This window comes from Antedon bifida, chromosome 2 (assembly GCF_963402885.1).
Source record: "Antedon bifida chromosome 2, ecAntBifi1.1, whole genome shotgun sequence".
Classification (NCBI taxonomy): Eukaryota; Metazoa; Echinodermata; class Crinoidea; order Comatulida; family Antedonidae; genus Antedon; species Antedon bifida.
This window is the reverse complement of record NC_136227.1, coordinates 6,991,049-7,018,122: the sequence shown is the minus strand read 5'-3', so window position 1 is coordinate 7,018,122 and position 27,074 is coordinate 6,991,049. Positions and strand designations below refer to the sequence as shown.

The window sequence follows — 27,074 nt, the reverse complement described above, 5'->3', positions numbered from 1 at the left end:
ACGTTTAATAAACAATTTACAATGTATTCTGTCTGAGAGTTAATGCCTACAAACAAGTGTTGATGTTAATGGAATGGATGGAAGGAAGGAAAGAATGAATAATGTCAAAACAAAATATACTGTATGTTGGTGGATGATGACAACAAGGATGAAGACCGAAAAGGATGGCTGACCTAGAGATGTGACTTAAAGACAGCTCAGCCTTGAGTGCGATGGTCAGGCTGTTGAGACTCATCACTGGTTTCGACGAAACTGGCCATCATCGCCGCTTAGCTTCCGCACCGTTTTCCCCCAAAACGTTCAATGTCCTACTAGAGGTATCTCACCGTTTGCATTATCAATTTTAAGTAGGCCTATAATAAATATCAAAAAGACAACTCATCCATTCCCGCTTAAAAGTGTCGGAGACCGACACGAGTGGGCTCTGTATTTGATTGACGTTTATTTTGTTGACAAACATTTCATGCAAATCCTCTTCATTTCCATTTTATCTCTTTTATGTGTGTTTAGGTTTAGAAAAATCGGCTGACATCCGTTCTGAATTGCTGATATGTTTCAGTACATGTCTTAGCATGGCCCAAAAAGTATACCGATAACATGCATAAAATATAGGCTGTACAAATACAATAGTAACTTACTCGTGATAGCAACGTTCAAATGTTGACATTGTTTTTGTATTTCTCTCTCTGACGTTGACGAAGTTCGATTAGTCGTCTCTCGAAGTTCGTGCGTTAAGTTAGTCCTCATCATCAATTTTCACTGAGCAGAATACTAATGTAAGTTACTTGATTTAGGCCTATACTATTTTTTAACACATAGTAGACCTAGGCCTAACTACATATGTTGTAAATTTGTAAACAGATCTAGTCAAGTTCAGTTAGGAAATATTAGGTTGACTTTGTTTTACAATTGTAGTATTATTACATCTGCTGCAGCCTTTAAAAAAACATGTTCATTTTAATACATCATGGAGTATTAAGAAACGTTTATAGCTGATGGTTTGTCATGAAATTAGTTAATTAAAAACGGCCAATTCTTCCTTTAATTAAGTTTCGACTGTTTTTGTATACTTTTTTGTCTTAGGCATATATACTACTATAACAGTAGGCCTAGGCCTATAGCATTTATTACAAGACATCTATACATTACACATAACACACCACGTTGATTTGCGAAAAAGGCATTCTGCTAAAAGTAACCCTTTTATTAATCGTGGGGGGATGTAACTAAAATTAGATTGACCAACAAATTAAATAAAAATGCGGTCTTAGCCTTAGTCTACACTATCACTATGCGGTGGAGAGGATAGTGAATCCCCTTAGTGCACTCATTCATCTCCTGCAACTCTTTGCATCTTTTCTTCATTATTTTGATTACTTAGCATGATGTCAAGTAAATCTGATGCACCAGCGTATACTGATTATCCACCACCAGCTACTGGAGTGTGGTCGAATAATCAAGGTCAAACTACATTCAACTCTACAAACGAAAGTCACAATGACAATGTGTCGCTTATCCAAATCGACAAGTTTAAGGAAACACCAAGAAATTATCAGCCAACAGATAATATCTGGAATTCAAGAAATGAGGTTATACATGCAATGGATTATCAACAGGTGTGTGGCAATAACATTAGTAATGCAACACAGCACATAGAAATCGAAGCGCGCGTAAATTATAATGCTTAAACGCACATGTAAAAGTATGTATGTGTAGTTCCTGAAGTTAAGACATCATGTGTATTTATTTGTTTTTTAGGTTCATTTTGAAGATGTCATGAAACAACCAAATTCTCCACTCACAATTCCAGGAATAAATACATTCTTTTCACTAGCCTTTACTTATACTCAGGTAAGAGAAAACCCCATTAATAATATTGTTGGCTTCCATAGATTTAAATTTAAGAAAACTTTCGCAAACTTCATATGTTATCATTTTAGGCCTATCGATATCAATGCAATTTTCAAAAGAAAACAGATGCTTACTTTTATTTTTGTAAAATATGAAAATAATGGTCGAATGGTCAAAACATGAACAACAGAACCCAAGTATCTACGCCTGGATAATCCGTAAAGCGTGGTTCCCACTAGAACGCAACGCAGCGACGTATTGACTCAAATTGCTGTATTGCGTAATCACAGGTGGAAACCGACGATGCAACAGCGCTGCAAACATCGCAGGTTTGATTTCACGCAGGCGGGGGAAAACACAATTATTGAAAGGGCATTTTCTTACGTTGCGTCGATTGCGTCGCTAGTGGGAAACAAGCTTTAAGGTTAAAGAATATCAACTTGTTTCCAACGGGGTCCAAATAGATATCTGGGAGACAAAGATTAACAATACACTAGAACGCAACGCAGCGACGTATTGACGCAAAGTGCTGTATTGCGTAACCACAAGTGGGAACCGACGACGCAATAGTGCTGCAAAAATCGCAGGTTTGATTTAACGCAGACGGGGGCAAACACAATTATTAGAAGGGAATTTTCTTACGTTTCGTAGATTGCGTTACGTTGCGTCGCTAGTGGGAACAAAGCTTTACATAAAAATGATAATGCAAATCATTTCATTCTTAGGCCTACATATACTTTGCTCTTGATGTAATAACAAATATTATTATTTCTAGGCTGCTATATACACAATGCTAACTCTGATAACTGGAATCATCTTCACAGTAGTCTGGGGCATAGTTTTCGCCGTCACCTCTTACGTCACTATTTGGGTATTAAAACCTGTACTACGACTTATTTTGGATCTTGTAACTCCAATTGGTGCGATTAACCGATTTTTTGTGCGCACGTTCCTAGATCCAATATTCGGGTCAATTGGTCAGATGTTTGCCTACTTACGTGGTCAATTTGGTTTGAACGTTAGTGGCATTTCACGAGAACCAACTAGAGCGTCTGTTCAGAATGTTTAAGTAAGCCAATCAAACATATTGTCTTTGTTTAAGAAACAAATTGAAATGTTGCGTAAATATAATCCGCCATAAACATCCAATGTATAAATATATATTAGTATATCATTCATAATATCTTTAATTTTTTTTTTCATTTCATTTCATTTATTTCAAATATCTTCATCGCAGCCAAAGCTGAATTTTACAAGGATATTTACATATTCTAAATATAAAATTATGTATAAAAGTATAAAACAATGGTAATTATATATATAAAAGGATAAAATTGACACCTAAAAACTATACAGGAAAGACAACTATACTGTACAAACTTATAGCATAGATTACGCCTTCTATCAGATAACGTGTCTAGAGAAAGATCCTTGAGTGCTTGGTCATAACATGTATCATTAGGCCTACACAGTATTCTTCAACAAGCTCTTTTTTAGACAGAACGAATGAACCAGCTGGATGAAAACAGGCCAAACAGATTTGAATTCTCAGTAAAACGTATGGCCAACAAATTAATTACCAACATGACTCATTGTTATATTATATAAATTAATATTATTAATACAAATAACATCTTTATTGTTCTAAATTAGGGAAAATCGTTTGGTGCTTGATAAAAAATATTGAAGCATTTATTAGTACAATTTACTTGACATTCTGTATTACAAAAGTAAGATAGTGAATACGTATAAAATACGAAATAAAAATTAATGTTGATCTTTTATGTGTTTGTTTTACTTTAAATCTGTTAAGCCTTGTCTAGACTATCAAGTTATGTTGACATGATGATGTCATATCACTACCATGTTTGGACATATTCAATACCCGTATTTGGGCAAATCACACTTTTTTGTCACATAAAGTTTGATAGTATAGACTAAGGCTATGACTTATTATTATATTATTTTTATGCCTTTAAGGACAACTTGACCGACGACCATATTTTTACAACGTATTAGGGATGTACATTATGATTTCAGAACAATCGCGAGATTAAGGATATCGCCGCACGCGCTCACCGTGCAGCCGTCGCCGTAAATTGCTGTGACGTTCAGGTGCATCGCAAAATTTACCTCATGAATTTTCTGGCAAAGTCTGGCAAATCGCGAAAATGTCTAGTAAACACCCTTAGTAAATAAATCGTAAAAAATATAAATGTTGATTTTGTATTGTTTCTTTTGCTTATCTGGCTGGACTCATTAAGTAGATTTTGAGATGCACCAATGAGTATTGAATGAAATGTAATGAACAGTAATGAAAATTGGTATTTTGTCAATTAAGTCTTGATATTGTGTGTTGTTTGCAATCTGGTAATTACCAACCGATTCTCACACTGTATACTGTTTCAAAGAAAATACATTTCGAGGCAATTTATTGGAGGATAAACGTTATAGTTAGGAGACAAGACACTACAGATTCCCACAGTTTTTTCTCTCTAGACATATAGTACGAGTAAAGGGTGATACCGCACTGTATTTAATGCATCTTTTGTAGTTGTTCTATGAATGTTATATTCACCGAATCTATTCAACAAGCTGTCGTACTGTATTCTATACAAAGGTTGTTGAAAATCACATGCCTATTTGACACAGCAGAATTAATTTTTTTTCCATAACATTCGGAATAATATAACATTTCTTTTTATAACATTTCCCCACCAATTCACTTTTGCCATCTCGCGTTGTTTCGATCTACAACAGATTTACTCGACATACTATGGTAAACATTGTTTGATCTTCCTGCCTATCAATATGTAAATAAAAAGCTAATATACCTACAAGTTCAGAACAGTATTTTTTATTGAGCTCCACTGTTTACAAAGCTATGCATCCGGATCTTGATAAGATAGCAGTCACATAACAGATATAACGTTCTATAAACTACAAACTTTCTCGTGACAAATGTTGATAAGCAAATACAGTACTGTACATAGCAGCAGCAATTCGCGAATCCTACATTTTTAATCAGAGAAGTTGATGTAAGTATTATCTACCCATGGCGGTTATTCCACCATGGTCTCTGTATAAAGCAATATAATAGTTCTTTCTAAAATAATTTTGTAATTTCAACAGTTGGATATTGTCAAAAGATCACCCTCGTGACATGGTTTCTCTCTCTCTGGTGTATATAGGCTAGTTGTGTTTAACTAGTATGCAGTTTGTATATGGATTGTATACAATCACCAGTGAATGTCGTCACTTTGGGACTATAACCGTTTAGGTCTAAACCTAAAAGGAAACTTGGCTCATCCAAGCGGGGGCCCAGTCGGCTCAAGCCCCTTCTAAATGTGATAGACACTCTATGGGTTACCTTCAGCACACTCCGCAGCCGCTAACAATGATACATTTAATTTAGAGTGTGCAAACCGGCTAAAAACGAGTTTGTACTAATAATGATGATCATAAATATGAAAACAAGTAAATTTATTAAAATATAAGTATTTTATACCACATAGAATAGCTTGAATATTTGTTGTTTTCCCTTCACTTTGTTTTTAGTTTTAAACTCTGTATTTATGTGTTTAGAATGATGTCAAACAAATCTGGTCCACCAGCTTACACTGGTTACACAAGTGCTGGTGTGTGGTCAGAACAAGTACAAGTACAGCCTAACTCAGAAGTCACTGGCCAAAGAGAGATTAACGAGAGAATAAACAATCGAAGAGAACAACAACCACCACAAACTTACCCACTCCCATCCCAACCCCCATCCCCGCCCTCATTGTCAGATAATATCTGGAATTCTAGAAGTGATGCTTTAAATACGATGTCATATAAACAGGTTGGTTTGGAGTTCATTTATTCATTATTCATTAGTACCGTATGTAGGCCACTGGCCCAAGTACAATAATTGATAATAATAATACATAGGCCTAAATTTAAATTTAAGTAGTAGTAACAGCAACATAAGTTTGATTTTGATTTTAATTATTTCGGTACCCCTCTCATACAGGTATATAAAACAATTTGTTCGCGTCGCGTTCAGCGCACTGAACATTTGCAAGGAAGGAACAATTAAACAAAAAAAGTGAAACAGACAAAAATTAGTAGAAAATGAACTGGCTCAAAAGACGAACTAATTATCAATAAAACATTTTAAGAATGAAGTAACATTTTGCCTCTTTAGATGTAACACATTTGCCATAATATGGAACTATGAGATTTAACGTTTTAAACATTTATGATTTAAATAAATTGCAAGGTGCCTCATTTATGTACCGTTATCTAACGATTTACTGCCTTCACATTTTAGTGCTTTATTTACAAGAATTGACGAACGCCATTCCTATAAAACCCGATCCTCTGTTAACAATTATATTTTTGATAATTTAAATTTTAAGGCTCGACGATCTTCTATTTATTATTTTGGTCCAGAACTTTGGACTTCACTCTCAAATGAATTTAAACAGAAATCTTCCTTCTCTAGTTTTAAATCTAATTTCAGACACAAAATGGTGTCAGAATATGCTACATAATTTTTCGCCGATCTTTTATACTATTTATTTATACATGGCATTAAATCCTTCACCCTGGTATTCAATAATCTCCGCTACATTGTATCGTTATACTTGTTGTTATCATTATCCCTTTTATCATTATATTATATAACTACCTGGTTTATCTTAACTTCTATAATTTAATTTTTTTATTTTTGATTTTATGTACCTGAACTTATATATATATATATATATTTTAGTCTACTCCGTAGCATTGTTACTATACTTATAGGCCTACGGAGGTCACGACTTAAAGTTCAGTGAACTTACTGTGACCTCCATCCACCCACATTTAATGTATACAGTACTCATGTTTGTTTAAATTATCTATATAAGTGAGTGGAAAAATGAACGAAACGAAACGAAACTATCTAGTATTTCAATAAGGCCAATACAATTGTACTTTTCTACTCGATGCGATATCATTTTTTTAAAATTTGAATCTCCATGGTCCGTACCTATTTTGTTAGATAGAATTCATCTATTATGAACTGTGAAAGACATTTTATGTTTTGTAGACCTAAAATAAGAACACTATAATAAATGTATTTTATTTTATAAAACTATACATTAATACATTATTTATATTCAGGTTGAATTTGACGATGTTATGAAACAACCTGATTCTCCGCTCACCATTCCAGGACTAAATTCATTCTTCTCAATCGTCTTTAGATACACCCAGGTACAGTATGCCTATTTATTTTTATTAAATAAAGATAAAAGCCAACACTCTAGGCCTATAACTTATGTTGTCGATCTCAGACAGCACTCTAAAGCATGCTTGGTTTGCAACTTCGCTAGCCTGGTATTCATTCTTCTATTCAGTTTATCCAGAGAAGATTCTTAACTTTTCAATCTATGTATTCAGGATTAAAACTATTTTTTTGTTTTATTCGGAAACGTTTTGTATTTCAGGCTGGTCTATACACATTGTTAACTCTGATCACTGGAATATTCTTCACGATAGTATGGGGCTTGGTCTTCGCTGCAACTTCCTACGTCACTATTTGGATATTCAGACCAGTGCTGCGTTTGGCTATGGATGTTCTAACTCCATTTGGCGGCATTCATCGCTTTGTTTTGCGCACGTTCCTCGATCCGGTGTTCGGATCAATTGGTCAGATGTACGCTTACTTACGTGGACAGTTTAATCTTAGCGTTAGTGGAATTTCTTCACGAGATGCGACAAGGGTTGTTCAGAATGTTTAATTTTTTAAATCACTGCTAGGTGCCAGTCTAGTGTGGAAAACCAAGTACCTCATGCGGGACCTCATGCATTTTATGATATAGGCCTAAATACAGTTTTTTTAAATATCAATGCCCAAAACGGAATTTCAAGATGATTGAAGTGAGTTCGGTTTAGATTGTTTGAAAATATAATGAATAAGAAATTGACACAGGAACTGACATTTTGCGAAATCTGAACTTACCTAATTATGTTTATAGATGTACATTGACTTGTGTAACTGCTTTATATACCAAGATGGGAAGGGTGAAAACAAGTTTTAATATCGAATGACGTTATTTAACCAATGAAATAAATTTGATTTGTAATTGATAAATCGATATTGTTCTATTGCTCTTTGCTTGACGTTGGCTATCTTAATCATCGTTTTCTTTTGTTTGTTATATCTTTTTTAGCATGCCCCAAAAAGTATAATAACTGATAACTTGCATAAAACATAGGCAGTACAAATACATTAGTAATTTACTCGTGATAGCAACGTTCAAAGATTGACATTGTTTTTATATTTCTCTTTCTGACGTTGACGAATTTCGATTAGTTGTCGCTCGAAGTTCGTGCTTTAAGTTAGTCCTCATCATCAATTTTCACTGAACATAATACTATATTAATGTAAGTTACTTGATTTATACTATTTTTTAACACATAGTAGACCTAGGCCTAACTACAAATGTTGTAAATTTGTAAACAGATCTAGTAGCCAAGTTCAGGAATATTAGGCTGACTTTGTTTTACAGTTGTAGTATTATTACATCTGCTGCAGCATTAAAAAAACATGTTCATTTTAATAAGAAAATGTTTATTGCTGATGGTTTGTCATGAAATTAGTTAATTAATTAAAAACGGCCAATTCTTCCTTAAATTAAGGTTCGGCTATTTTGTATACTTTTTTGTCTTATATTACTATAACAGTAAGCCTAGACCTAGCATTTATTAAAAAACTTCTACATCACACATAACACACCACGTTGCGAAAAGGGCATTATGCTAAAAGTAACCCTTTAATTAATCGTGGGGGCATGTAACTAAAATTAGATTGACCGACAAATTAAATCAAAATGCGGTCTTAGCCTTAGTCTACACTATCACTATGCGGTGGAGAGGATAGTGAATCCCCTTAGTGCACTCATTCATCTCCTGCAACTCTTTGCATCTTTTCTTCATTCTTTGATTTTTAGCATGATGTCAAGTAAATCTGATGCACCAGCGTATACTGGTTATCCACTACCAACTATTGGAGTGTGGTCGAATAATCAAGGCCAAACTACATTAAACTCTACAAACGAAAGTCACACTTGGTCGATCAGATGTTTGCCTACTCACGTGGTCAATTTGGTTTGAACGTTAGTGGCATTTCACGAGAACAAACTAGGGCGTATGTTCAGAATGTTTAAGTAAGCCTGGATGGATCACCCTCATTTAAAAAAAAAAAAAAAAAAAAAAAAAAAAAGCCAATCAAACATATTGTCTTGGTTTAAGAAATCAATTGAAATGTTGCGTAAATCCGCCATAACTAGTGTCCAATGTATAAATATATATTCATATATCATTCATAATATCTTTAATGAACCAGTCTGGATGAACAAATTAATTACCAACATGCCTAATTGTTATATTATATAAATTAATATTATTAACACAAATAACATCTTAATTGTTTTAAATTAGGGAAATTGATTTAAGTGAGTTCGGTTTAGATTGTTTGACAATATAATATAATAAATAAGTAATTGACACAGGAACTGACATTTTGCGAAATCTGACTATCTTAATCATCGTTTTCTTTTTGTTTTGCCATTAGGCCTAATTGCATCAGGAAGAAAGAGAGGAAAAGAATTCAGTCCTCCCAAAATCTCCCGATTTGTTCTTCAGATATTTATCGTGAGAAAAAGAGAATAGAAAAATTATTTCAAAAGTGAAATAATGAGTTGGCATCGTATTTTCTACCCATGTTTACTACAATGCAAATTAAGGCCCATTTATAGGGCGATAATGATCAACGATAAATAGATAAATATTTTTCATACTTGAAACAAAATAAATTATTTATTATTTATTTTATTCATCTATGCTGCCTTTGATGAAAATAATAATTTCACACGTCCAATCAAATATACGTCATCTTCAGTTTAGTAAGAGCAATAATCGTGACAATATACAACGATGTCATTGTTTTTTACTGATCATGACGTCATTTGATTGAATTTTTTTTAAATTTCAATGTTATCAAAGACAGCTTTCTTTTGTTTTATGCAAGGAAAATGTATGTTTATTTATCCATCGTCATCGCTATCGCCCTAGTGCAAATGGGCCTTTACCTTTAGATTTTAAATAGTGCCCCCTAGTTTTATGTATTTTTTTCTAGCGTCCTCTATAGTTTGGAGTTTTTCGAATACACTAGTTCAAATTCTAATAGTTATAACATAGTAAAAGTAGCTGGAACCATTCATATGCAAAAATATTATTTTAGTAATTAGGTGCGGCATGGTTGTTTTTAAAGGCCTCATGTGTGCGTCGTGTGACGTGACTGCTGTGTGATGGAAAATAATAATCTAGAAACTTCTCCCCCCATAATATTATGCGTACTACTGCGCATGTGCATGTGTTTTGTGTGAGTTTTTTTTCACGAAGTTGCGGTGTTTGATTTTTTTAGACTGGTTAAAATAGTTGGTAAGAATTGTTGGAAACAAATAAATTTGTTCTTCCTGACGTAATTAATGTAAACTAGAATATTTTTGTATTATAATCATGCTATTTTTGGCTTTTAATAATAAGGGTAGTCATTTTAAAATCAGCTGTCTGGTGTCATGAATGAAGGCTTTAGTTACCTGCTCTATAATAATATGTTTCTCTAGTCTATGCATGGCCGCGGGAGGCTTTACCTATTTTCAGTGGTCGTTTCGCCCCGTTTATTTTGTTATCACTTGTAGCCGACGGTTCTGTAGCTATGCGTAATGGAAAATAATTAAACATTTACGTTTTTTTGTTGTAGTAACCTTCGTAAATTACAATCAATATGGGAGTAACAGTGGAAACAATCAGCCCTGGTGATGGTAAGTATTTCAAATTAGTGAAAAAGATTATTCTATTTAATTACATTTTCGTTTGAAGCAAATTCTTTCTTAATAATAGACAGTATATATAAAAGTAATTAAGCTGATTTGTTTTAGTTTTTTATTTTTTTTATTCCTTGTGGTTCATCACCACCTTTATTCATTCAATGTTTCATTACATATTTTAATTTTTAAACATTTTCTATCTTTTTTCTGTTTTTCCCTCATTAATATCACAATTTTAACCTTTAGTTTTGTACTATAGTAAACATTAGCAATCATTTTTTGTATTTTTGTTTTCTGAATTACTAAACATTAATAGTATTAGTAATACAAACAAAGTATATACTTTTTTTATTGTTAAATCCTCTATTTACAATAACCAATTGTATATTAAGTAAAATACTTATATAACTATCTACATACATTAAATGCATTGTTTAATGTACACTGATAATGTAATGTTTAAGTTTGTGTATTCTATTGAAGCATAGGAATGAATTAACCTAGGTTAAAGTCTGACAACACCCAAGCTTTATTTAAATGAACTTCATTTTGTACTTATATTTTCAGTATTAAGTGTGTGTGTTTTTTTTGTAGGAGAATCATTTCCCAAAGTAGGACAGAAGGTGTCTGTACATTATGTAGGTGAGTCTGGACCACCTTTGAATCATTTATTTTTTGCCGAACGGATTTTACCCACAACATTCCTACACTAAAGGCAATGTAAAGTAATGCGACATTTATATAGCACTATTTCATGAAGATCAGAACGCTGTGTACTTTGATGTTACACCTTTTCAACAACGTTCTTCTCCCCTAAGGGTCACATCGTGTCATCGGCAGCCAACTACGGCGCCATTACGGCTGTCCACGACAGTGTGTGTGTGTGTACTAGTAGTAGTACACTGGGATTACCCCCTACTCGTCTCAAAAGATGTACTGTACTAAGTGCAGACGAGCAGTGTGCATACACTGGACCTACGGTTTATAGTCCTTATCCGAGAAGACTTGTTCTACCACCAAAACCACATAAAGCGAGTAAGCCTCGAACCCTTGCCGATGTTATGGCTATGGATTACGGTTCCACTGTCTTAACTGTTTGGCCACTCACTCGGCCAAGTCAACTTGATACAGTTGAGTGATCTGGACACCCATAAGTCCTTTCTTATACCCTTTCACACCAAAACTCTGGAGTGATCTCCGGAGACACCCTGGGGTTTATGACCATTCAAAATGTCGAGAAACTCCGGAGATACCCCTTTCACACCTAGCAACACCTGGGTGTATAAAATAAAATTGTATATGTCGCCCTCTATTTTGTTTGTTTACATAGCGACGATCATTAGAATCATTTAAATTAATAATATTTTTAATTTAATAATTACTTTCAAAAGTCTCAGAAGTAATATAATATTTTATTGATACTACTTATATTTTTTAAACCTGCTATATATTTTGTACAAATATTTAAAGTATTTTGAAATAAAACTAAAGCAATGAGTGATCGTGTGAGGATGACCTTTTGACCTTAAACTCCGGAGTTTTGATGTTTGTACCTTTTCACACCAAAAACCTGCAGTTTTAAACTCTGGAGTTGCTTGATTTTACCTTTCACACCAAAACAGCGGGGCGTCAACTCCGGAGTGTCTCCACTTGCTTTTGGTGTGAAAGAGGTATTGCTAAATACTAGGCTATCGCAGTCAATATTCATACGCAAATGTTTCCAGCACATATCCATTAACATTTTAGACTGTCTTTAGTGGAATATAACCTGTACTCAATATAAAATCGCCTGACTAACATTAACAAATCCTGATGCACTTGATTACACAACATTTGCTGCAAGCACAAAAATGCCGGTTATCAGGTCGTTGCGAATATTCCATGGTCTGATCAATCATACAAGAATTTTGCCAGCATAACCCTATCAAATAGGAAGCCATGTTGGAACTGTTTGGAATTTTTTTATTTTTTTATTTATTTATTTAATCACACTCTTGTGAAATACAAGACCAGCCAATTCTGGCTTATGAGTGAATATATAAAATAACAATTATAAATAGACACAGATTAAAAATAGACACAGATAAAAACATCAAATAAAATAACTACTTTAAATAGTAGTACTGACAAAATTTATTTAATTTTGTCAGGAATTGTCAAAACTGGCCTTTTTCCCCAAAAAGTCTAGTTTTTATTTAATACATTATTTTTTATAGAATTTGATACATTTGTTACTAAGCCCTAAATTTGTGGTTTTTGAAAATGTTTCCTTGTGCTGTAAGTGATGCAACTGTAAGTAACTGTTTGTTTTTTCATAGGTACATTAACTAACGGCAAGAAATTTGACTCTTCTCGTGATCGTGGCAAACCTTTTCAATTCAATCTTGGTCAAGGTCAGGTCATCAAAGGATGGGACGAGGGCGTTGCTCAGGTATGTTATCATGTACTGTCATGTTTAAGCAGCTATGTTCGTACCAATTTTGATAAGTTTAAAAATATGAACAATTTTCACACTTTTTTGAGAAAGCAACAAACTGTATACTTTCATAAATGTAATGATTTTAGTTATGGTCTAAGTGAAACCTCAACTAATGATATATGAAAGAAAGTTATATTTATTGTATATATATAAGAGATTCTTAAATTTCAAATGTGTCGACACGGGAGAAATAAAGGTAATATTTTGCCTTTGTTTTTATTTCAGATGAGCATAGGACAGAAGGCCAAGTTAACCTGTTCACCAGACTATGCGTATGGATCTCAGGGATTCCACGATGTATATCCTTTTCTAATAACTAAACCTTGAGACAACAAGTCTTGTATTTCTGAGAGGGTGCTGTAGCAAAAAATGCCATTCTGGACCGGATTTAATATATAGTTTTGCTTGGGGGAAAAAAGGACTCTTGGGTTAGACTAGGTCTTAGACTGCAAGTAGCAGTGGTATTAGATTCTTGGCAAGACTAGATCTTAGACTGCAAGTAGCAGTGATATTAGCTTAAACTCTCTGGTAGGCCTAGGTCTTAGAATGCAAGTAGCAGTGGTCTTAGACTCTTGGCAGGCCTAGGTCTTAGACTCCTGGCAGGCCTAGGTCTTAGACTCCTGGCAGGCCTAGGTCTTAGACTCCTGGCAGGCCTAGGTCTTAGACTCCTGGCAGGCCTAGGTCTTAGACTCCTAGCAGGCCTAGGTCTTAGACTCCTGGCAGGCCTAGGTCTTTGACTGCAAGTAGCAGTGATCTTAGCTTAGACTCATGCTAGGCCTAGATCTTAGAATGCAAGTAGCAGTGGTCTTAGACTCCTGGCAGGCCTAGGTCTTAGACTGCAAGTAGCAGTGGTCATAGATTCTTGGTAAGCATATTTCTTAGACTGCATGTACTGTAGCAGTGGTCTTAGACTCGTGGCAGGCCTAGGTCTTTGACTGCAAGTAGGAGTGGTCTTAGACTCTTGGCACGCCTAGGTCTTAGACTCTTGGTAAGTCTATATCCTAAGCTTGACTCTAAGATATTGCAATCCCCGCATCATTTTGTTTATAGCACCCTTTAGAGATGTCAAACTTGTTTTTATCTTGATGCAATTTTAATACAGGACACACTACTATCATCATACTATTCAGCTACTGTCTGAAGCCTGTTTTCCTGTCGACGTTATTCGATGCTATCGTTAACAATAATCGCCGATCTTCTACGTAAATATTGAAATGTTAACGATTTACAGGAAAAGGTACTCGCTATCGTTATCATTTCAACTTGATAGTTTTCAAACAATCGTCGTTGAACGATCAACGACGATAGCGTCGAATAACGTCGACAGGAAAACAGGCAAGTGATAGGGTGAGGATGGTTGACATTATAGAGATTTTAATAATTTCCATAAAGTAAATGTTTGTCTCTTAACGTCAAGCACACTTACACCATAGTATTATGATTCGTAGTAATATATATCACTAAATCTCTGGGCCCAACTTAAGTAATGTCTGTTTCCTGCACTACCAACTCATAAACATCAACATCAAAGCAATGAATTAAGTTTAAATTAACTATATTTTTTAATGCTTTTACCTCAGTTAATCAATGTGCTTGGTTCCTTTTTAACACTCAAGTGCTATTATTAAAAACAAAAATTAAATATACAAAAATGAAATCAAACTACCAAACTTTTTAACATTCGGTACAATCATGAATCAGATTCACTTATTCACAGTAGATTCCCTTCTTTGGGATGACCTATTCAAAAGAAACCCCTTTAAGGGGAACACTTTCCTATGAAACGAACAAGGGACAATTTATATTCTAACAGGCAACACCTATTAGGAGGATTCTTTGTTAGTTGGGTCTCAATTAGTACTATTATTTTAGATTATTCGTTCTTTAACAATTGAATGCTAATTTGCTGCAATTGAATTAGCAGGCCTATATCTAATAAAACTGCCCATTGATAGAGATTTAAAAAATTATATTACATTTAGTGTAAAAAAAATGACGACAAACTTTCCTTAACTTTTCACACTATACCACCAAATTCTACACTCGTCTTCGAAGTGGAACTCCTCTCTTTTCAATAAGCTGTATTTTGTCATACACGTCATTTTGATAACCTCGTACATTAATATCATAATCATTGTTATCAATTAGATTGTTAGTAATAAAATTAGAAATTTACTGTAACTTTTTTTGTGTTTGTTATATGTTTGAACAGCTATGGATTTGTTTGCTACAAATTCGACATGGTTTGCACTGCTTTAAAATACACATACAGTTTTTATTTCAAATTAAAATTTATTATGGTTTAGACGAATTAAACTAGTGATCTTTATTGATTGGTTCCTACTTGGACGCAATGCAACAACGTAAGCGCAATGCAACGGATATCTTTAAAAATGGCAAAAAAAAACCAGAAAAGCAAGACGACCGGACAAGCAAAAACAATCGAAATATTGCTAGAACTTCTACCCTAACCTTCGCCGTGTACAGTAGGTCTATATATCATCCAAGCTTCAGAAACGCCCGTCAAACCCTGTTCTGTTATGTACAGAAATTCATGAACATTGCTTCATTCTTACCGCAGGAATTTTTATTTTTTTCTGACATTCTATATGGTAGGCCTATACTCTATCAGAAAAACCCCAAAAAAATTTTCCTATACTTTTTTCCCGCTAAATTTGTACTGCACCCAGGCTATTACGGTACAGGATGGATAAACAATCTAATAATTTTTGGTAAATATATAATTTCGATTTTGAAAAATAATCTTAATGCGTGTCAGTAGGCCTATATTCTAAGTTTGTTGTAATCAGATTAATAGGTTTAGCACATCTGGGTTTAGAACGGCACTTAACGGGTCGAATACAATGCTCGTAATCTATATTATAATTTGAGTAAGGAAAAATTGTTTGTTATTGTAAAATTCGTTAGTGGGTGAACGGATGATGCCCTAATAAATATCCCTGTTATGTATATTATATGTAGTAATAAATTAATATTTTTGATTTAGATTTTACAGACGTTTCAATGTTTCGATAAAATAAATACTTACCTGAAGTATAATCATGATTGTACGAATCCTCTAGAGGTGAGAATCAATTGCGTATCTCATCTGTTGCATAGGCAATATACCGGTTTTTAAAGAACTCTGGTTCAAACCCCTGATCTACGACCGCTTCAAAACACATTATGCTTTACCAGGGTGGGTCACTTCCACCCTGTATGACTATATATACAACATAACTTTAAGTAAACTTGACAAAAACAGTGTAAGGGTGGGTAAAACAGTAAACAGAAAAAAACGACTGCAACCCCTAATCATGAATAAATTACGTCTACGTGTAAAATCAACACTCTGCAGAACAACGCAGAAAACTGAAGTACTTCAAACAGGGGACGGTATACATATTTAAAACCACTAAAACATGAGAATCAAAGGAGGGCTATTTTGTCATAAATCTTCGTTTAGTCGGTTTCTTCAGTGACAGAAGCAGTTCTTGGTGGAGGAGCTTCAAAGTCGCCAATTAATTCTCACCTCGAGAGGATTCGTATAATCATGATTATACTTCAGGTAAGTACCCTTGCATAATCATTAATTATACTTCACCTTCTCTCGGCTCGAATTAATTGGCGACTGCTGCTGCTGCTGCTGCAGCTGCTGCTGCTGCTGCTGCTGTTGCTGTTGTTTCAAAATTTATAAAGCGTCAATTCAAAGACCGAGGTACAAAATCAATGGCGCTATGCATGTTAGTGGTCGAAAAAATAAGTTTTGAGCAATTGTTTAAAAAAGGCAGAAGAGCAGTGTTTAATTAACAAGAATCCAGTCGCAGAAAACGCAATCAAAGACCTCGGTCTTGTCGAATGTCTTAATGTTAATCCTGAAGGAGACTCTCGCGACCGCAACTGCTAATTTGAATTCCAGAATTAGACAGGGTGGCCTATCTGCTCGAGAAATCTCTACTCGGCGGGACCAAATTACTGGACAACAATTACCTATCGAAGATCGACAGCTCATCCAAGAAAGACATTTTTTCTCCGTTCAAAATCATGCTTCTAGCTCCAAGTCCATAGTTCATATCCACCCCTACTTCTACAAATGGGTCTATCAATCTTGGTGATTTGGCATTCTTGTGTGGAGAACGGGACAAAACCAAACCTCAACCTCGTGATAAGTATATGGTGGTAGAAATCTGGGACGACCGCTGTCAACTTCGTACATTTACTAAGTCACAGTTCCGTTCCAAGTCATACGATGTCCGATTCTCAGGTTGCTGTCGTGTACAACCAACATCATTGTTGCATTCACCAAAAGATCCGACACGTTGACAACACCACTCCACCGGTTGCTATAAATACCGTATCCGGATATTCACCCCCTGGACATTTACCCCCCGGAAAACTACCCCCCGGACAACCACCACCTGGACAACTACCCCCTTAGGACAACTACCCCTTTAGGACAACTACCCCCCGGACAAATACCCCCCGGACAACTACCCCCTTAGGACAACAATCCCCTTAGGACAACTACCCCCTGGACAACTACCCCCCGGACAATTACCCCCCGGACAATTACCCCCCCCCCCCCCGGACAACTACCTCTGACACAATACTCCCCGTAGGACAACTACCTCCTGAACCTGGACAATACTCCGAGGGCAAATAATCTTTTAGGACAACTACCTCCGTAGGACAACTAACCCCTGGACAACTACCACCCAGACAACTATCCCTTTAGAACAACTACCCCCCGGACGGACAACTACCACCCAGACCATTCAACAACCTGACTCTGCAACAGTGTATAATAGGAATTAATAACTATATTTTAATTCGATACTTTGACGAATTACTAATCATTATTGTAAACAAAAGTAAAAGATTGAACATAAATATAGTCCTAAGGGAGGGAGTAGTTGACCGGGGGGTAGTTGTCCTAAGGGGGTAGTTGTCCGGGGAGTAGTTGTCCGGGGTTGTTATCCTAAGGGGGTAGTTGTCCTAAGGGGGTAGTTGTCCGGGGGGTAGTTGTCCTAAAGGGGGTAGTTGTCCGGGTGGTAAACATCCGGGGGGTAACTGTCTAGGGGGTAGGTGTCCTAGAACCGTTAGTTGGTTAAAGTGTTCATATCTACATAAAGTTGATGAGTCTTTATTGCCGTTCCCTTAAATCGACGATAGTATGCACTTGATCGTCATCGATCTTAGTCTTAGGCCTACATCTATCTTCTTTTATTTATCGGAAGACATGAAATCGCTATTATACAAATGGACGAGGATATACGTACAGCCGTTAGACGTATAACGTTTTTTTTTCTTATACGTACCGAAGTTGGCCGCCGCTGGACATATACAACGTTTAAAACTCGTCCGAAATAGTAAAACTCGCTCTTAATAATAAAACTCGTCCTAAATATTAAAACTCGTCCTAAATATTAAAACACGTCCTAAATATTAAAACACGTCCTAAATATTAAAACGGTCCTAAATAGTAAAACTCGTCCTAAATAATTTTTTTAAAAAAGCTAATCCTAAATCTAAATGCTCTATAACTGTTTGCCTTTCGTACCGTCGCTGTACGTATAACCAGTCCCTATAGAATTAAGCTTACTTACAAGTTTTATTCTTCTTGTAATAATACCAAGCTTCAACTTGGCTATCGCCATTCAGTTTTGAGAAGCGGTCGTAGGTTAGCGGGTTAAACCGGATGTAGTTCTTTAAAAACTGGTATATTGTCTATGCAGATGAGCTATGGTGCAATATTATTTGTGTTATTGATAGATGAACATACGGATTTGTTGTATAGTCGATGAACAGGGAAATCGGATTGACGGAAATTTGCTCAGAATGGCTTGGTCTAGGTTAAATGTGAGAATGTTATTCATGTTTGTCCTCATCTGTGCCGGATTTATGTTGATTTTTTTTATGAAGGATATTACTGATGTTTATGGTATGTGGTATTATTTACAGGCAATTAATAACAACATTATTGTAAAAATGCTAATATACGTGAGGAAACCGTACATTATTGGCTAGACATTGTGATAGGAACAAAACGTGAAAATATCAATGAAATAATATCATTGTTCACCGTTTGTACATATAAAATAAATTTTATAAAAGATGTATTGTCCCCCTGAAAAAATTATTATTATTATTATTAATATGTCATTTCAATGTATAATAGGAATCCACTTTGACCAAAAATTTGATCGAAAAAAAATGTATTTACCTGAAAAAACTGTAATTTAAAAACAAAAAGTGGTCAAATTGGCTGCCAGCCAGTGTGTTTTTGGTTGAATTCATTTCAATTTATCAGTGAAAACATTATTTGTTTTCATTTTTTTTTCTATGGAAGTGATTAACTTTATTAAAACTACAAAATAACATATTCAAAGTCTGATTTAACTATTCTTCATTTTTCATGTTTTTTGGGGAAAATACATCTTTAAATCATTCGAAAAAATTTCACAAATAAAATCAACAGTAGAATCAATTATGCTTGTAACATAAACAAGGCTGAACAGAAATTGGGTAACGTGAAAGAAAAAAAAAAATTAATGTGTATTTCTAAAAACCACATCCTATTCATTTTTAAATGTTAAGTATTAATATTATCGTTTTTTGTGTGTTTTTTTTGTCCAGTATAATTACATACTGTATGTGGGGGTGCGTTTGCAAGTGTGTATACGTCTGTGTATGTATAGTAAGAATTTGTTATTCGGGCCCATACATTATATAAGTATATATGTACAGTATGTGTTTAAATATAACATTTTAATTATATTTGAAAGAAATGTACTGAAAAGAATCAAAATTATATCGGGTCTAATTAAAACTCGAGAATTAAATAGCAAAACAAGTATCTAAATATTGATGTATACATTTTTTTAAAGGCCTTTTTTAAGAGACAAAATTGTAAATTATATTGTACAGATCTGCTATACACTCTTAATTTTTAATTTAACATGCAAAACTGAAAGATGTACTATAATTATGTTGTAAAAGTGGGTTGCTCATACGAAAGGGAGAAAAAAGAATAACATTAATATTTTTCTAGAAACACAATACAATTGCAGTAATAGGTCTACCTATGGAACGTTTGCGCCACGGCGTTCCATATCTTTTTTTCGTTTTTGTGGCGTAAACACCACTTATATTCACATTCATATTATCTGTCATGTCATTAACTCATATTATTTATTACATTTTTATTAATTTCAAATGTCGCTACAATTCGACAAAACTTCATCTGTAACATTTTAAATTGTTGAATTACGTATTAATTCTTTTTTTCATTAATGTTCGTATATTTTTCTATAAACTTACAAAAAAAGGTAAACAAGACAAAGACGTTTGGTTTGAATAACCTTTTTGTTTTCAAACATCGTTATAACACATTTACTTTCATTATACATGATTAACATTATCATCTATCTCGTTTTAAAATATTTTACACAGAACAATTTTGTGAGTTTTTCATTTAATTGTTTTCCATATCTACCTAATTCCTCTATGATTAAGTTCATCCATGAGGCAAAAATACAATTGCGAAGTAATCATAAAAACAATTGTACTGTTTTTATAGATTTGGCGATTACCAAGAAAACGAAGCTCAAACACGTACACTTAAGTCTAGTGGTAAGTTAAAAATTAAACTAACAATTAATTGGATTCAACTATTTACAGACATATTAAATAGGCCCTATTAAATACTAATATAGGCCTAATCATCGATTCAAGATATATCTTTATGTTTTGTTCTCCGTAACCAGAATATTGCAATAACATCGCAAACCGCACGTTAGGTAAGCCTGGTCCTTTCTTGCATTGCGTACGTACGTGCTGTAGGACAGCACGTACGTACACAATGCAAGAAAGGACGTGTGGCTGCAACGCAAGCGGATGTCAATCACAATGGTATTGATGGACAATCCATCGCTTTTATTGGTCAATTCGCTTAATTACGGCTTATGTCCATGCGCTGCGTCCTAGTAGAAACCAAGCTTACTAGGTTGGTACGTGGTTCTTACCACCAAACCAACTTAGTTTACCGTACCCGGGTGCCTTATTTTTCCCATATTAAGTTATGGCAGAAACTATAGAGGGCGTGTATATATATCTTAAAACAGAAATTTTGTGATCTTTTCTTTTCTGAATTATGTTATCCTTCCTAAATATGTTTAATAAAATAAAATAAAATAAAATAATAATCATGAATGTTCATAATGACTGCCTGAGCTCATGACGTCATACTTAACAAACACACTGCCCTTATGCACGTTCGCATTGTGCAGATCAGAGTTACTGACAGTAACTTACTGTACTCTTTTTCTCTTGATTTTGTTGTTAAAGACACTAGGCATAGACCTGCATTTGTTTATGTTTCGTAAAAATAATACATAAAATATAACTTTAAAAACATTAAACCAGGTCATTTCTTGTCTTAAATGTGCGTTCTATTAAGGTTAATTATGATAAAAAGTGAAAAACAATGGACTACCTAAGTAGCTCGCGTCGAAAGTTCTCTCGTAGACGTTTCTAGGTCTAGCTTAGTTGGGCTTAGTTTTGTAGGCCTAGTAGCTTGTAAAGAGTGGTAGCGTACGGAGGTTGTCAGTCAATCGAGACCACGGACGGAATGTGTGGTCCCGATCGTCTTCATCGTTGGGCCCGATAGTCTTGTGTTCAGTATGGTAAAATCGATCATCGCGTTTTATTTTGGTCCCAATCAAAATCAGTATTCGGTATGGAGCGTTGCTGATACGGTTGCAGTTGCGTTCGTATTATAAGGGATGAATGTTTGTAAAAGTGCTCTTTGAAATCATTGTAAACATGTTGTTTCTGAAAAGAAATTAGTTTAGATAGTTTATAATTAGTTAATAGAGTATTTGTTACCAATAGGCATAAGGCGTTCTAATTTCTATGCCTACAACGGTGCCTAATACAAGTGGATATAGCAGTACGTGTTTTAGGGTATTATATACAATAATAGATTATTGAGAAGAGATGAATCTACCCTAGCGTCTTGACAAGACACTATAGATATAAAAGGTGGGCGATTTACCCACAAAAGAGTACATTAAAACATTTAACCAGATGTTAATTACAAACGGCATTACCATTAGGCCTATGTATTAGAAAGATCGACGCAGACTTTTTTGTATGTGTTTTTTACTGCAATGATAATGACAAAGAACCTAATCAAAAATATCATAAATTGTGTTGTAAAATGTTATGTAAAAGTGTTACGGTACCGCTTTTATGTTTAGTAATAAAATATATAATTAGCATAATAAATATTTATCGTCTAAAAATATATATAATTATTATAACGTTTTTATTTATTTCGTTTTTGCATTAGCAGTTCCAAAGATTTTCCCATGTATATATAGGAAATAATTCATGATATGTCTGAAAGTACAATGTTAGACTAACATGAAACATGTATGTCATTTTAGTGTCAAATTCTTAATCAATTTCATTGACACTCAATTGTTAATACTATACGTACGTAGGTGCGGCTACATGGTTGGTGAGTGTTTTGGCAGCATGCAGCTACCCTAGCAGCACGACGAAAGATCATTTTCGGTTACCGCGTGAAAACTATTTCCAGGGTTTGCCGTCACCTCATGAATATTCATGTGAAGATTCAGGCCCTTTATAGTTTCTGCCTTAACCTAATAGGAAAAAAAATAATGCTAACCGGGTAAAACTTAAGACTGATGATACTGTAGGCGGGACTGCATGCCTATCTTACCGTACCACCGCACCAGGAACGCGTCCATACGCAACACAAGGTCCTAAGAGCATGAACGCCAGTAAATTGACAAATCATGAGTCGATTGTGAATCATCTATCCATGTCGTGATTGGTCCATTACAATTTGTTTTGTTTTTTTGGCCTATTTAATTTTAATGCGTTGGGTTCTTATCAGTTGATCTCAATCTGCTCCCTAACACAGTGGTGGTTAATGAACCATGTTGGGTCGTCCCACTTTGCTAGGAGGTAACTTTCAGACAGTTAACACAAGTTTTTAATACAAGAAAACAAAGCAATACAATAGGTACAAACATTTCTTGCGTTGCGCGTATATACGGACTTGCGTTGCGCTGTAAATACTGTATCGGCACCAAGCTTAAACCTCTATTTTAACGTAAATTTTATTTTGATCAGGCTAATTCAACAGAACAGCTGGAAAGTACGGAGGAGTTCATGAAGAGATATTCATTAATTCATGTAAAACGAACGAAGCATACCAACGAAATGTGTTTACGGCATGGAAAACATCTGGCTGGAAAACCTCTTAGTACACTCTTAGTAAATGAGAAACACAAACTTGTCTTCTGTCAAACTCCAAAAGTCGGAAGTACAAGTTGGAATCGAATAATGTTAGTATTATCGGAATATATGAACTACACACAAGTGATGGAACTTACCACATACCAGGTTAGCCGTCTGTGGAAGAAACATGTATCCCGTCTGTCTGCATTCCCATTGAGTAAACAGAAAGACATTTTGGCTAACTACACTAAATTTATGTTCGTTAGACACCCGTTCACACGACTTTTATCAGCCTTCAATGACAAAATGAAGAGGAAAGATGGAAAATACCAACGAGGTACTGAGAAATATGTAAATAAAATTAGGGATCACTTTAGATGGGGTAGAAATGCAACTGAAGACGTGGAATTTGTTGATTTTATAAATATGGTAGTCTCTAACGTAGGCAACGTCCATTGGAGCGAGATGTATAAGGTCTGCCGTCCGTGCGATATCCACTATGACGTCATAGGACATTTTGAAGATATGACAAACGATGCTAAATATATTTTAACACTTTCAAATGTGACAAGTGTAGGTTTTCCAGAACCTTCCAAATCGCATGTTACGTATAGCTCAGATAATGATAAGATATTTAAAGCCTTTTCCACTTTACCGGTTTCAATGTTAGCTGATTTATATTACAAATTCAAATATGATTTTACACTTTTTGACTATAAAATACCATTTAACATAAATCAAAATAGAAAATAAGTCAAGTTTTCTTGATATTTTCTAACGATTTATATGATAATAAAACTGTATTTATCACTACAATAAAACGCGATATACTAGAAATGGGAGTTTAAAAGGGATTTAAATCTGCCATTAGAAACAGAAAACATAATATCAAAGATTAACATTCAAATATAGATATTTAGTTTTTTAAACTGGCAAATGGTGCTAGGTTGATTATTCGAACAACACGTTTTTAGAGTTTTAGTAATCTATCCATGTTTGAAGGATAATCACTGCACCAAATAAGGTTGCAGTATTGTAAATAAGTAAGAATAAGATAATTGTAGAATGTAATTAAAATATGTTGAGGGAAAGTGACTTTAGTTTATTTATTATTCCTATAGATTTAGATACTTTATTTGCAACATAATATTGGTGCGGTTTCCAACTTAGATGTCCGTTTACAATTACACCTAAGAATAGAGTTTCAGATTTTTTGTTTCTGTTTTTCCAATTTAAAGTAACTTTTAAGTTTGATACGTTAACTTTCTTTTGGATGGGATGAAATAATAAATAATTAGTTTTTTTCGATGTTTATTAAAAGTCCATTTGCATCAAACCAAGAACCAATTGTTTTTAACTCATTGTTTATAGTATTATATAAAATATCTATATTATCATGCGAGAAAAATAATGTAGTATCGTCGGCGAAGAACACAACCTGTAGAGTGTCACTGATAAGATTTCGCTGCCTAGATAAATTGTGCACCACCTTTCTACATACAGATAAAATAGAAACGGTTCTATTTTTACAAGTATTTCATGAAAAATTACACGAATTACGGAGAAAGTTCTAAATTATTGGAACTAAGGCAGACGACTAGACCCTCGCCTCGTCTGAAATTTTCAGTTTTCACCACACACCCCCAATCCCCCATCACGTCATATTTTATTATATTAATAATTATATTTAGCCTTGGGAACAACTTAAATCGATTGGAGGCAACTTTAGTAGAGTTTCGCAGTGTTCCATTATATTATATTAACTTGCACTATCCGAGTAATTTATATTGCCAGGCTGTTTCCATTTAAAGATGTATTGTGTATTGTCCACCTGAAAAAAATATTTTTTTTAATTGTTGTTCTTGAATATGCCATCTTAATGTCACATAATAATTATTCGATTTGAACAAACATTGAAAAATGTATTTACCTGAAAAAACTGTAATTTAAAACAAAAAAATAGTCAAATTGGCTTTTTTTTACGGAAGGGATTAACTTTTAGAAATTAACCTATTGATTAATTAATTAATGATATGGAACGCCTCCTCTGCCTTCAGTTCACATTTATCATGCAGTACTGTCACACCAATCGTCATGCAGTACACACCAATCGTCATTCAGTACACACCAATCGTCATGCAGTACACACCAATCGTCATGCAGTACACACCAAACATCATGCAGTACACACCAATCGTCATGCAGTACACACCAAACATCATGCAGTACACACCAATCATCATGCAGTACACACCAATCGCCATGCAGTACACACCATGGTCATGCAGTACACACCAATCGTCATGCAGTACACACCAATCGTCATGCAGTACACACTAATCGTCTTGCAGTCAAATATTGCGTAATTTATACCGCCACCTATCGACAAAATCGAACATCACGTGACGTTTATTAGACGGCTGTAAAACTAAGGCTATTCAAACTTTATACTACAGCAACTCACGCTGTCTACTAATTTTGGAATCTATAGGACGTAGGCGCGGCTAGGAGGCCATTGCAATCATTGAAATCCATAAAAGAAGTTTAAATAGTCTTAGTTTTACAGCCGTCTAATAAACGTCACGTGATATTTGATTTTGTAAATTTTATGAATTCTAATTTGATAATATAACGATTATGTCATAACAAGTTAGGCACAATATTAATGATAAACTTTAATAACATTAAAATTCAATATATGTAATAGGTAAAAACAGAGGCTTTAAGAAATGTCATGTTTGCAATTGAATCTTAGTGTTGTTTATGAATCAGTAATTTTATCAGTTTTAACATTTTGTGCAATAGCTTGATTTTACAGACTTGATAAACAAAGTAAGAAGAGAGTATAGAAAATCTGTAAAACAGCATACATAATAATAGGAACTAAAGGTAGTAAGAACGGTGATATATTATATTATATATTGTTAACAGTGCCAGTGCCATAAGTAAGATATTTAAAGTAGTTATGTCGGATAAATATCACCCTCTCTCCAGCACTACATATTTGACAGTATGATTTATATATAATTTACACAATGCTACGCAACACAATTGATTTACATCTACACAATATTATTCAAAAAACCGTTGCGTATTAAAGTTGAATTTATTCTGACTAGTTAGGCCTCCACTGATTGAGAGGGCGTTTGTTGTATAAGAGAATGTATCTGGTGGGTGAAAATATGTGTTAATACCATATATGGCTCTGTGGTCTAGTGGTATGATACTCGCCCTGTAAGCGAGCGGTCGCAGGTTTGAATCCCGCCAGAGACATTTTTTTATATAACTAAAAAAAGTACGGAACATTCGCTAATGAGCTATGCTCGACGCGATTATGAGATCATGTTCCGAATATGAGCACTGTTTCTATAATTTGACAGTATGATTTATATATATCGAATTAAATTAAATCATTTTTAGTGTATCACCGGGCGGTTTATAATTTATTTCTATGCCTGTTGTGTTTTATATTATATATATATATATATATGAATATCGACTTTCCGAAGGAGAGAAAAAACTTCTTTCCCGAGGACTTAAATTCTGCCTAAAACCAAGGCAGGTCGGCGCACAACAACTATCTTTGGATATGGAGTCTTTCTCCAGAAGAT

At 34.4% G+C, this 27,074-nt stretch overlaps 3 protein-coding genes across 5 annotated transcripts; all 3 read left to right on the top strand.

The window, feature by feature from the left end:
• The first annotated feature begins 690 nt into the window (after positions 1-690).
• LOC144834970 (caveolin-1-like) lies at positions 691-3,633 on the top strand. The gene is made up of 4 exons (XM_078689972.1): positions 691-776; positions 1,382-1,616; positions 1,759-1,851; positions 2,627-3,633. The coding sequence occupies exons 2-4, from the start codon at positions 1,383-1,385 to the stop codon at positions 2,918-2,920; spliced, it is 621 nt and encodes a 206-aa protein (XP_078546098.1). The 5' UTR covers positions 691-776; position 1,382; the 3' UTR covers positions 2,921-3,633.
• Positions 3,634-10,248: 6,615 nt separating this feature from the next.
• On the top strand, positions 10,249-15,372 carry LOC144836077 (peptidyl-prolyl cis-trans isomerase Fkbp12-like). 3 transcript variants are annotated; one of them, XM_078691258.1, is made up of 6 exons: positions 10,249-10,323; positions 10,646-10,706; positions 11,307-11,354; positions 13,031-13,143; positions 13,417-13,490; positions 15,220-15,372. In XM_078691258.1, the coding sequence occupies exons 2-6, from the start codon at positions 10,670-10,672 to the stop codon at positions 15,296-15,298; spliced, it is 351 nt and encodes a 116-aa protein (XP_078547384.1). In that variant the 5' UTR covers positions 10,249-10,323; positions 10,646-10,669; the 3' UTR covers positions 15,299-15,372. The 3 variants fall into 3 exon arrangements, with proteins under 3 accessions (XP_078547384.1, XP_078547386.1, XP_078547385.1); XM_078691260.1 differs by having other exon boundaries at positions 10,257-10,323; positions 13,417-13,495; XM_078691259.1 differs by having other exon boundaries at positions 10,264-10,323; positions 15,215-15,372.
• Positions 15,373-23,334: 7,962 nt separating this feature from the next.
• LOC144834990 (carbohydrate sulfotransferase 10-like) lies at positions 23,335-24,318 on the top strand. Its single transcript, XM_078689997.1, has one exon. It carries the CDS (start codon positions 23,395-23,397, stop codon positions 24,214-24,216), a length of 822 nt encoding a protein of 273 aa, XP_078546123.1. The 5' UTR covers positions 23,335-23,394; the 3' UTR covers positions 24,217-24,318.
• Positions 24,319-27,074: the final 2,756 nt, after the last annotated feature.